This window comes from Rhamphochromis longiceps, linkage group LG7 (assembly GCF_057381845.1).
Source record: "Rhamphochromis longiceps isolate RC_006_pf linkage group LG7, R_longiceps_female_GT1.1, whole genome shotgun sequence".
In the NCBI taxonomy this organism is placed as follows: Eukaryota; Metazoa; Chordata; class Actinopteri; order Cichliformes; family Cichlidae; genus Rhamphochromis; species Rhamphochromis longiceps.
Genome location: NC_140563.1, coordinates 40,150,035 through 40,163,008, shown reverse-complemented (window position 1 = coordinate 40,163,008; position 12,974 = coordinate 40,150,035). Strand labels below are relative to the sequence as shown.

Below are 12,974 nucleotides of genomic sequence, written 5' to 3'. Positions count from 1 at the left end.
TCAAAGCCTGAACAAATGGTTTGGCATTCTACAAATATGGATCTTTCCTTACCTCAAAATCTGCAGCATTGTGAAGCATAGTAGTGAAACTTATGTTTCCCCCTACTTTTTTTTTTAAAGGTGATAAGTAAAAAGCTATGTTAATAGTTTCCCCATGCTCTCAGTATCTTCCCTGTGTAAAGAATAATGTGGCTTCCGCAACCGATACAAAGCTGACCGTGTGTTAGGACCTACTAATACATAATCCATTACATTATTATAATTAAATTTCCACGTTTTCTAATACAGACAATCATGAAAAGCACCGAAGCCCATGTGCTTCCATACATGTGGTTAAGTTAACTTAAAAAAGTTTATGAGATTTGATTAGTTTAGAGAAAACGTATCGGTGCCGCTTCAGACTCCGTGTGAGTTTATGCAGGTTATAATCCAACTTGGCTGAGGCCCAGAACTGTCCTGTCCTGTCCTCCCTTCCTCCCTCCCTCACTCTTCTCTTCTCTTCTCCACCCCCTCCCCCTCCCTTACCCTCCTCTCCTCCCTTAGTCTTACCAGGTCTTGGTCTGGCGTTGTCGCCCAGGGCAGGTGGGCCAGTCTGGTGCTGCGTGGCCAGGGCGAGGTGGTTGGGATCGGGGTCCATGCGGTCCGAGAGAGGAGCAGACATGCAGCCAGTGGCATCTAGTGAGCAGGAGCACAGGAGGGGAAATGACAATGAGATGAAGCTGTGAGGCTGTGAGTCACACACACACACTTACATTAGCTACATGCCAATACACACAAACACACACCGGGTATTCACGCATACACACACCTCAATGATGTGGAGTCCACCCTGATACAAAAACACACAAACAGTCCGGCCTCACAACAGGGTAACTAACCACACCCATGTGTGACCCTGCCCGCCTCTATTCAACACATCCACCCGCCCATACACACCATCTAACTCTCCTCAGCTCTGTTTCTCTGTCCGCAGCAACTCTAGTACCCCTGAGGTTCGTTGCTTATGCAGCAGAAGTGTGTGTGTGTGTCCGTATTTGTGTATATGTTACTGCTTTGTGTGTGTTCTTGTGTGTCTATGTGTGTGTGTGACAGCAGGAACAAAGCTTTTGGGGCTTACAGGGCTTGCTGGTGAATGGGATGAGGATAAAGCCAGTGACTGCAGGCTGCAGAGTCATGGCCTTGTGCGCGTGCGTGTGTGTGTGTGTGTGTGTGTGTGTGTGAGCTTCATGCCGGTGTCTATGTAGTTTCTGCTAGTGTGTGTTTGGGGGTTCAGGAGCGAGCTCTGGCTTGCATCTCTCCTGCCTCAGCGAGACTATTATCCACACACACAAATGCACACATCACACACACCTCACTCTGTGCAGTTTCAGTTAACATGTCTATGTTTGTAGGCTCGCACGGGTGTCATTGAGCATACCTTGATCCTGCGACATCAGACTCTGAAAGAGAGAAAAGACAAAAAAAGAAGTTTGAACTTCGTTTTTTGGGGGAAAGTGTGCACCAGCAGTCAATTCTGTATTTTTGTGTTTACTACTTTCGGTGCTACTTGAGTCCAACAAGTTTGGGGATGAGAACAAACTCTAAGGAGCTAAATGTGGTAAATAGAATGGCTACTGAGCAAGGATTGCATTGATGTGGCCTGAAAATGTGCAGGAAATAGAAGTTTCCACTGAGAAACTGACCCTGGGGGATAAATCTACAGTGCACAACCTTATGAGTGTGGGAAAAAAAGGACTCATAACCCAGTGTGCCACTTTCAGTCTCAGAAACTATGCACTCCTCCACTGAAGACTGGTGTTAGGTGCTTGGGTCATAGCTGCAGCTCTAATTATAACTGACTATTGTCAACATGAAACAAAAACAAAAGCTAATGTTTGATTACAGTGCATTTTTGAGAATCAATATGAAACTGAAGATGGGCATGTTCCAGTGGTCAAATAGCAGTAGCGATGCAGAAGTGCAAAAGGGATCACTCACATTTCTTGTTTATCATCGGAGTCAAAAAACATTTTCATCACACATTGCACGACCATCTTTTTTGAGCACTTTTAATGCAGTTTGTTTACTTGTTAGTTTATTCGGAATACCATTTACCGTGACCTAAAGCACAGCTGGTAAATTAAAATGAGCTGTTGAACTACTAAAAGAAGACTTGCACATCCTGAGCAGGGCTGGGGTATAGTAAGTCTGTATTGATTCAACAATGCCTGAATCACTTCATGTTTTTATACCTTCTGCAGCTCTTCTATCGAGCGCTCTGTCTCCTTCAGGCGTTCTCGAAGAACTTGCTCCTTGGCTGAAATCTGAGACTCTTCACTTTCGAGTGCACCGATTTCAGACTCGAGCCTATAAATACACAAAAACACAAGAGACAAATCCAAAGTTAACTGTGGCTCATTGTCAGGTTCACAATTTTCATCAGCATATCATCCAGATGCTTAACATGAGAAACGACCAGGTAGATATGGTAGGTTTTAAAGAACTTGCAAAGAAAAACATGCCATCATCTGGTTAAAAGCTTTGTACAACAGGAAAAACTCCACATCCTCCTTCAGCAGGTTTATGAACCATTTCTCTCTGTTGCTATGATAACAACATGTTTTTGCTTTTGCTATTCAGAGGGCTTAATGCAATGCAAATGCATTCAGTTAATTATAACTTCTTTTAAACAAATGGCCGTTAAGGACTGTTAAGTCATTACTGCCATCCTTTAAATTGCACCTAAAATGTTCACATGGAAGTACACACATAATGCTGACGTGGACATTTAAGAGATGGATGCAACAACAATACTAGGAAGCAGTAAGGGAGGAGGACCAAGCTTCCTTACTTCAGGATACAATCCTCTGGGACATCAGGAATTTGTGAGTCAATGTGTGTGACATCATGTAAAAGACACATTATGGCTCACAACAATGCTAGCAACAATTCTTCCGGAGTAGTCAAGAATTAGTAGAGGTCAGTCGTCCCGTTTGCACCTTCGACCATGAACACTTTATCTTATCTGAAGGAGTTTACAGAAACAAGTGCACTGATTGTTAGAATGAGTAGACCACATATATCTGATTAGATATTTTGGAGGATTTGCTTTGAAAATCTTTCACTGTATTGTCAATAGTCACTTGAAAACCTGAAATAATTTTTTAAAAAAAAGGAAAAACACAGTCTATACATCACCGTCTGTCAGCGTTGCTACCCAGGTTCACCTTCAGCAAACTGAAGAGCACTGCAGCAGTACAAAGACTTACTGTGAGGCTCAAAGACACTTCATTCATATGAGCTCGTGAACCTTTTTTTATTGATGCGGTAAATATGCAGATTGCAAAAATCAGTTTTTTAGTACTTCTATGTGAAATGTTGCTTTCCTGTGAAAACTAGTTTCTTAGCAAAATAATTAGCTTATGTAACTGTGCTGTTAATTAACTGTGCCGGTGAGTCAGTGTTGCTTGAAATAATACAGTTCAGGGGTCTGGGTACTCCAAAATAACAGGTCTGCCTTTGCTACAGAAAACATGTAACAAATATTGCAAAATACAAGGCAGCTGTTGTAAAACCACTCTCCATTCTGTAAAGCCCCAGCATCTTATCAGTGTGTACCGATGATCATAATACAGCATATCTGACTCATGATGAAGTGGAACATTTGGGGCTTTTTTTTGATTTATTTAGCTTATTAAGTTTTAAGTAACTTGTGAGCATTTTCTCCCATCTTCATATTTGGAAGAAATGACCGCAGTCAGTTATTTATAAATACAGCGATCCTCTATCTTTAACTCTAGCCTTGATGGTAGGAGAAACAATTACTCAACACTGAACTTAGAGGCAAGGACTGCACCACAATGTGTAATCATTATTTTTTCAAGTAGCACACTAATCTTAGCATGAATGTCTAAAAATGATCATATGAATATGTCATACAATCAGTTTTATCTGTTTATGAAAGAACAATGTGCGATATTGCAAAGTCACAACGTGGAAAAAATAGAAAAAGGCCACACGTTATTTTAAGGTACAAAAGCTAATTACTATAAGTGACCTTTGAGCTTTTTCTAACTCCATATTTTTATTCTTAGCGTCCATTTGAGTCGATTAGCATGACTCACAGTTCAAAATAATCACATTTTTTTCTTCTTTTTTCTTCTTTCTTAAAGCAATTAGCTGGGATTTTTAAAATCTGGTATGTGGGATTATGTTTCCGTAAAAGTCACTGTAAGCCACTTCTTTACACCAACATTTTTCTGAATGACTCCTATTTCCAAACAGAAAACGGCTTTATAAAGAGGTACCAACTTTACAGTCTGTGAGTAGCACCACATTAGTCTTAGTAGCACTAACTAAATATGATCTCTTCTTATGTAACAAAACTAACTACAAATAACTCTAAATGAGGTCTTTCTAATTCAGAATCTGTTCCCCATTCAAAGTAAGATCTTTCTCACGACTAGAGGTATAAGTCAAATTCAAATTCAAATTCAAATTCAAATTTTATTTGTCACGTACACAGTCATACACAGTACGATATGTAGTGAAATGCTTGGACAACTGCTCGTGACCTAAAGAAAACAAAAAAAGGAAAAGGCTATGAATAAGATAGGAAATAAATATGAAAAATTAAAAAGGGTAAATTTAACTAGGAAGGAATAAAATATAAATTAAGGTTAAAAATGAAATAACTGTACAACACAAATTAGAATGAAGGGTAAATTTAACTGGGAAAGAATAAGATAAAATATATAAATCAAAGTTGAAAATAAAATAACTGTACAACAAAATACACAATATAGAACTATATAAGAATGTATGAAGAAATATAAATAAATATATACACAATAACAGCAGCGTGATTTAAGTGATGAAGTGAAAACAATGTCCAGAAAGTCCAGTGTGTGTGTAAGAACTGTATGTGTGGGTCAGTACTGTGTGGTGGTGTGATTGAGAGACCGTATCGCCTGCGGGAAGAAGCTCCTCCTCAGTCTCTCTGTGTTGGTCTTCAGGGAGCGGAATCGCTTTCCTGACCTCAGCAGAGAGAACAGTCTGTTGTTGGGATGGCTGAGGTCCTTCACGATCTTCCTGGCCTTGGTCCAGCACCGCCTGCTGTAGATTGAGTGCAGGTCAGGGAGCTCGGAGCGGATGGTGCGCTCAGCTGACCGCACAACCCTCTGTAGAGCTCGTCTGTCCTGCATGGTGCTGTTTCCGAACCAGGTTAAGATGTTTCCCGTCAGGATGCTCTCCCTGGTGCACGAGTAAAAGTTCCTGAGCACCTTGGAGGGCAGTTGGAAGTCTCTCAAGCGTCTGAGGTGGTAGAGACGCTGACGGGCCTTTTTCACCACGGTGTTGATGTGACAGGACCATGACAGGTCCTGCGTGATGTGAACTCCGAGGTATTTGAAGCTGTCCACTCTCTCCACTGGGCACTCGTTGATGACAGGGGTCTGGTAGTTCCTCTCCTGCTTAGTGCTGAAGTCCACTATCAGCTCCTTTGTCTTACTGACGTTTAGAAGGAGGTTGTTCCTCTGGCACCAGTTCTCCAGATTCCTAATCTCCTTCAGGTAGGCCGTCTCGTTGTTATCAGAGATCAGGCCCACCACGACGGTGTCGTCAGCAAACTTGATGATGGTGGTGGAGCTGGTAGTGGCCACACAGTCATATGTGTACAAAGAGTACAGCAGGGGGCTCAGAACACACCCCTGGGGGGCTCCAGTGCTGAGAGTGGTGGAGGCTGAGACATGTCCGCCCATCCTTACTGCCTGTGGTCTGCCAGTTAGGAAGTTGGAGATCCACTGACACATAGATGAGCTGAGTCCCAGATGCTCCAGCTTGGTGGTGAGTGTGGAGGGAATTATGGTGTTAAATGCAGAGCTGTAGTCTATGAAGAGCATTTTAACATAATTCCCCCTTCTAGTGTCCAAGTGAGTGAGTGATGTGTGGAGGAGATGAGAGATGGCATCGTCTGTGGAACGATTTGGACGGTAAGCAAACTGTAGTCATGATGCAGAATAAGGCATAAATGCTTGCTTAATAAGGAGCGAATATATTACTTATATGAATGCAAAGAAACAACTACCTTAATGTAAACTGTTACAGTGTCCCTGATTATATTCACACGTTTTTTTTTCTGCAATTCTAACCTACTAAAACATTTTTAATTAAACTTTTATATTTTTCAGAATGACTGAATTGAAGTAAAGCAATTTACTTTAACATCTGTCAAACTGTTTTTATATTGCTGACACCTGATGGAACTGAAAATTGTACAAGCTGGAGAAATGTAATTAGTGACACGTCTAATTAGCACTCAAGAGGCCAGAGCTGATTGTATAAATATGGCTACTGAATAAACTGAACTTACTGTGATTTGTGATGAAGTCACACTGTTCATTCTTTGCTCAGATACACTGAATAATTGTGACTCAGTACCATGCACTCCCACATAGGTGTCAGAGTATCAAACTTCCAGATGTTATCCTGTCAAACGTCACAACTAAACTGGCATCTGGAAGTCAAAATACCCAAGAAAAAACACTGTTGCAAATTAAAGATAAAATATTGGTTTAAAAGTCTAAAGAGTCTAAACATACAGAGTACTGTGGCGTTTAGATCACTCACACATAAACTGTACAGTGGTACACAGGAAATTAAAGATTCCCAAATCTTTTGCTTTTACCTACAGTAAGTATTATCTAACCACAGTAGATGTCTCTACAAGCTATTGCCACTCATGTGACTGCTTATTCCAGCTCCCCCAGAGCTCATTTCCTTTCTAGTGGGAAAAGGATTTTACTTCAGCTTCCTCTGAGCTGCAAGAGGTCTTGTCAAAATGGAAGAGAAGCAAGACTTTTGCCAGGACATTGGACACAGTTTTCTCATCCTGCTACATTTTAACAATGTCAGGTAGTGTACGGTATAGTGCAAAAGTCTCATTTCTTTATATTTTATTTCCAAGTAATCAGGCTTTCTAAAGGTCTTTCAAAGTTCTTGCTTTATTCACTTTTAAATTATATCCTTAGGCACTTTGTTTGTAAAAAACAAACAAACAAAACAAAAAAAACAACCATAATTTATTCACTTTTTTTCTGTTGAATCTATGGGAAATAGCAAAGATAACAGTTCGACAGATAGAAAATAGTATTTTCTGTATTAACAACGTGATTCCCAAAAGAGCCAATAGCGGAAAGCATCTATCTATCTATATATATATATATATATATATATATATATATATACACACATGTTATTTAGGGTGATGTGCAATGTGTGCTTAAAAAAATCTGAGGAAACTGGAAAAGAGGAGGACAGATGAAGAAATGACAGGGCTAAAAATCTACATTAGATGAGTTGCATCTGAAAGTAATTTCCTTAAGAAATAGGAAAGAAATATATCAAAATCTTGATACAGGACCCAAAAGATGCATCCAGACCTTCAGCTAAATCATCTACTGTTCACTGATGCCTCATTAGAAATGGTCTCAATGGAAGGGTGGCTGTCAAGTCGCCATTTTTAAGGCAAGAAAGCAAGGGAGGATGAAGTTTGCCAAATTACAAAAGGACTGGACTGAATGTCAGTGGCAACAAATCTTATGAAGAGGTGACACCAAATGTGAAATCTTTGGTTCAAACCAATGTCAGGACATTTGTGTAAACACCCTTTACACAACTAGTCTATTCTTTGCAAATGCAATGCGGGCAAAAAAGTAAAGACAGAGTGACACTGGTATTAGTGATGTGGGTGTCTGGCACCCTCTAGTGGGGAAACCTTTAACATGCCAACAATAAAACTCCGTAAACTTTAGTTTTGGGTGAGAGGGTTGTTACACTGGTTGGTAGTTTTTCAGTGAGGAAAAACTGCAGCTGTTGTACCTAATCCCAGACTCTATATGAGGTCTGTTACTTGTTAATTATTAGTAAAACACCATAATATTTAACATATTAGTATTAAGAATATCCATCAAATAAATTTAGACTTGTGAAAATCAGAAAAACAAAATAAGAAAAGTAAAATGAAGTGCTTATAGCTGGAAAGCTAGTTGTTTTAGGGTGGGAAAGACAGAGAACCAGGCTCATGACTTTAACTCTCCTGCTACACTTCTACAAAAGAAGTCAGCAGCATTATTATCTCTGTGGCACTCCTTGAATGAGACCAGTGATGTCACTGTCCCCGCCTTGTCAGCCAACCACAGTCCAGTTGCCATGGATACGCCTGGGTGGGCAGCAGCAACTGCTTTCCACATCACACAAGAGGAGGAAGAGCCGACATCTGTTTCAGTGTGTGTGTGTGTGTGTGTGTGAGAGCATGCATTCATGTGCACGCAGGCTGTCAGAGATACAGGAACACACAAAGCAATGACACACTGAGAGGACGAGAGAGGAAGAAGCTCCAACCACATCGTGTATTTATAAGTGAAGCTGTACTTCAATTTATAGCTTTTCAATATTTGGAACAGCGAGGAGGTTGAAGGTATAAATACATATACAGTAGGGTAGGCTGCACATAGGCAGGGTTAACACAGCATGGTTTTCAGGGGTAGGAGAAACCAGAGAACTTGCAAACTCCACACAGAAAGCTCCTAACTTGGTTTCTTGGTTCAAATGGAGGCCCTTCTTGATGTGATGGTGTTAACCACTGAGCCACTGTGCTGCCTATAATAACTGGTTTATAGTGTGCTCTAAGGTTTTAATGAGATATAATTGTTTGTCAGTGTTCTTTTAATTCTGTGTGCATCCTGAGTGTGCAGGCTGGTAAACTGACTCAGCACCAATTAGTATCACTAGCCTTGAAATTCAAATGCAAACAAACAAAAACATTTAGCACAACACATAAGTTAGCCACATAAATAGGTTAGTAGGATGGAAGACTCTCGTCTTCTTCTCCCTACTCCAAAAGAAACGCCTGCTTCCCATTTCAAATTTGCTAACTCACAAAACCATTACTCCCACACATTATGTAGTCAAAGAGTGAAATCACTCTTTAAGATTGTACACACAGGCCCAGAAATCTATATTCAGACCCTGACTTTGTCTTGTTTCCCTCCTGAGTGTTGTTCTGTCGAGTCAAATCACTTGGCGAAGATGCAAGCTGCACACGATCCATTTCCAGCTCTGTAATCTCTTATTTTTACTCTTTGGTTATGATCATTTTATAGCCTGCATTCACACACCCACACAGGGCAGCTGTAACTCATGCAGCTCTTTGATCCTTTCTGCTTGAATGATTAACTGTCCTGTGCTAAAGCTCGCACACAAAGTTAAAGATGCATTATGCTGCATAAGTCTTAATCTGCTCAGTTGTTTACAGTCACAGATTGTGCTACAGAGAGCAAGAAAAGACAAGACGTATGGACACAAATGCAAAGCATATACGCCACAATAATGAGGGGAAATAATCAAAATCTTTAATTTGGGCAGGGGTCATACATGCAGGAAGCATGAACACATGATGAGATCTACTGTACTGTGAACAATGGAGACACTAGAAGCTGGTGGAAAACAGATGATCTGGCAACTGACAGACTGAAACATCAGGGAGTATAAACTGGGGAGGCTGACTGGATAAATGATTATAGATGAATTTAACTAATGAGAGTGCAAAGGAAGGAAAACTGATGGCTGACAGGAAGTGAAACAGACAGGAGTGCAAGGTGATGTGTAAAGTGCAGGCTTTTTACAGTGGATTTATACTTATGTGTTGTAAATGCAGACCTGGCAATGGCAATGGTTACTTAAACGGGCTACACCGCAAACTCAGATTCACAGCAGAAGCATAATTTAGGCATAAATTACAATGTACCTATGATGTAGATTTAACACAAAATACATTGTCTCTCCCAGCTTGCTGCAAATTGAAAAGTGTTTGTCTATGACCTTAAAAACACTATATTTTAGATGTATATGTATTAAATAACAGTAAAAAGGTTGATGATTTTAAGGAATTTATGCGATTGTCATGGTCCTGAGTCTGAGGACTCGGTGTATTGTGTTTCTTTATATTATTCTTTGTTCTCGGTTATTCTGTTTTGTCTTTTGTTTAGGTTTGCTATGTGTTAGTGTTTTTGTTTCATGCCTGCCTGTGTTCCCTCTGTCTGTCCATGGTGTTATTGTGTCTGCTCATGAGTCTGCCTGTCAAGTTCAGTGTCCTGTCTGGTTCTCTGTGTCTGTTAGTTTCCTGTTTTATTCTGAAAGTTCATGTCTCATGTGAGTGTGTTCAGTTTTACCGCTCCCCTGTCTCGTTAGCCTAATTGCTCCCAGCTGTGTCTCCCTCCTGTGGCCCATTCCCTGATTACTCCCCGTGTATTTAAGCCCTGTGTTTTCCTGAGCTCTCTGTCGTGTTGTCTGTTTAACGCCATGTCTGTCTGCATCGTTCTGTGTAACCCGGTGTTCATTCTGCGTCTTCCCGCCATCTTTCATTGTGCATTTCGTTCCTCCTCCCGTGCGTGCTTGGTTTAAGTTGAGTTCTTTAGTTTTCCCCAGTTTAGGTTGGTTTACTCCCCGCTCTGCTCCTCCTGTTTTTGTCACCTTATCACCTCTGCAAATAAACATTCACTCGCACCCCAGTCAGTGCCTGCATCTTGGATCATTTTCTCAATTCACCACACGACTGCTGTGCAGCCGTGACAGCGATGTTTTTAGTGAGTTAAATGTGGGCCTTTAATGAATTGTTTTATAGATGCTGATAGTCCAGCTACAAAAAAAAATCACTACACCTGAGAAGTAGAAGTATTGTTGCTATCAAACTAAACAAATTTATCCCTTACCAAATTACTTTTGACTACTTTCTGTCAAGTTAACTGTTTTAGCTCAAATTTAACTTATAAAGTATTTATGTTGAAACCTGCAATGTAACATCCGTGGAAGAGAAAATCAACGTAGCACACAATAAACACAATTCAGTCTTTCCTTTTTGGTGTCCCACCCACAAAATGTAAGGAATTTACTAACTATTCTATTCTAGCTGATTCTAGCTTGGTGTTCTTGTCTCAAATATGTCACACCGAGGGACTAATTTTGGCCTTTAATTTAGTTTTGGTGAGGAAAGACTTTGTTTTCACAGCAGTCACATTTGGCTCAAGCTAAAATGGTTTCTGTCCCATCTGGTTTTACAGCTGAGGCAAATGTGTGATTGTGAAATGCAGATATGGTGAACTCTGCAAGCTGAAACTGCCGTGGAATGATCTGAACTGAAGCACAGAAACTGCTCTCATACTGTCACTGCGAGGCAAAAGACAAATACTCTTGGAGCATTATGTAACACAACACAGGGCATTTCACTGGGCTTGTTGCAATAAGTATATTTTGCTATAGTCAGACTGCCAGCTGGACCTCATGTGTCCCCATTTGGCTCTTTTGCACTTGCAGATTTTCTGGTCTGGTAATCTATTGATAGTTAGTCAAGGTGATGGAAAGATGGAACATTATCTATCTGCTGAGCAATGGAGGTCACTGCAGATTTACTGGGAAAATTAGGGAAAATGGTCCTAGCGAGTGCACAAATAGAAATGTGAGATTGTGCACACGTACGCGCGCTACATGTTTAAATAAAGACTGCGCTGGCCTACCTTTGAATTCAAAACCTGTATTCTTTTAGTGAAGCTATTTTCTGATTTCTAAAAAAGATTAAACCATATTTCTCCAGGTCTTGAATATGTAGGAGGACATGCTGTACACAAAAAACAAAACCACACATTTCCCCAACAGTGACAGCGACATCCGCACAACGCTGTCTGTGCAACATGAAACAAGCAATGATCCAAAAGCAGCACAGTGTGGGTACAGCTCGGGTCACAGTGCTGTATTCCTCTCTGTGTTTACTTAGGCTGTCCATGTAATGATAGGGATATCTGTAAAACTACCACTGCTGCCTCCACTCTCTCATTCTGTCTCCTTGTGTCTGTGTGTCCTCCAGGCTCTGCAAAGTTAACGTCTTCTCCTTCCTCCTGTCTGTGCTGTCCAAGTACTGTATGTGGATGAAATGGCCTACACAAAGATACCACTGCACCCCCCCTTTTACTTTACGTGATCACCAGTTGAAGGTCAAAACTAGTCAGTGCTGATACTTTCCTAATGTTTACCAAATTCTTATTCAGTGTTTTGTCTGTTCCTTTGGACTATCCAATAACACTTATTGTGTTGCATTTAATGCTCAGCAAGCAGCACAGCTGTTCCTCTTCTTTCGTTCTCCGGTGCATGAAATGAGACAAGCATCTCTAAAAGAGCAACTGCTGTGTCTTTGTCTCGTTCGGTCTTTAAAGTGTCCACTGAAGTTTGTGTTAAAAGCAGGAAGTCCTCCAATATCTCCCACCTTCACACCACGACATCACACTTTTTTCCTACTGTTGATGTTTAATTTTATACGCCGTCTCCTTTACTGCTAAAGTGTTTATTGAATCACTGAGTCATCTGCTTTTCTGATTGGATAATGTGATAATTGATTAGCTCCTGCGTGTGTGTGTCTGTGTGTGTGTATAAAAGAGAATGCTAATATGGTATCAATCTACCTACAATCTAGGACGGGCAGACTGAAACATTATAATTTAATAAATATTTCAGCAGTAAGCACGACTGTGTGGGAGTTCCATTTGATTATACTTATGAAGTAATTTCCTCTGATGCATCATCTGCCTCTCATTCAGGTGGCCATACACTTATTTTTTCATGTTTATTTGTGTACAATGTTTTCATTACTGGGTTTCAGGTTTAGGATTTGTGTGACTATAAAGACACTCCTCAAACACCCACACACAAGCACTGTGGCTTTATTTTACCCACTGGAAAAGCTTGTTTTCTGAAAGCCTTGAGACTTTAATGCCAAACAGCTGAGCTCCTCTTAAAGCACTTTTCAGCAGCCATCTGAGACCCTGATTCACATCTATCTATCTATCTATCTATCTATCTATCTGTCTGTCTGTCTGTCTCCGTCTACCTTGTGAAACAAAGGATTAGTATGCAAGACAACAAGGCATTGACCAACTTCTACATTTACT

At 40.5% G+C, this 12,974-nt stretch overlaps 1 protein-coding gene across 4 annotated transcripts in view; it reads right to left on the bottom strand.

Moving 5' to 3' along the window:
* Window positions 1-12,974, bottom strand: part of palm2akap2 (PALM2 and AKAP2 fusion) — an 83,454-nt gene that overhangs the window by 46,714 nt on the left and 23,766 nt on the right. For all 4 annotated transcript variants that reach the window (XM_085413629.1, XM_085413630.1, XM_085413631.1 and 1 more), the window contains exons 4-6: window positions 2,232-2,346; window positions 1,418-1,439; window positions 550-675 (exon numbers count right to left, since the gene is read on the bottom strand). In XM_085413629.1, coding sequence (XP_085269755.1) covers window positions 550-675; window positions 1,418-1,439; window positions 2,232-2,346 — 263 coding nt within the window. The remainder of the gene's footprint in view (window positions 1-549; window positions 676-1,417; window positions 1,440-2,231; window positions 2,347-12,974) is intronic.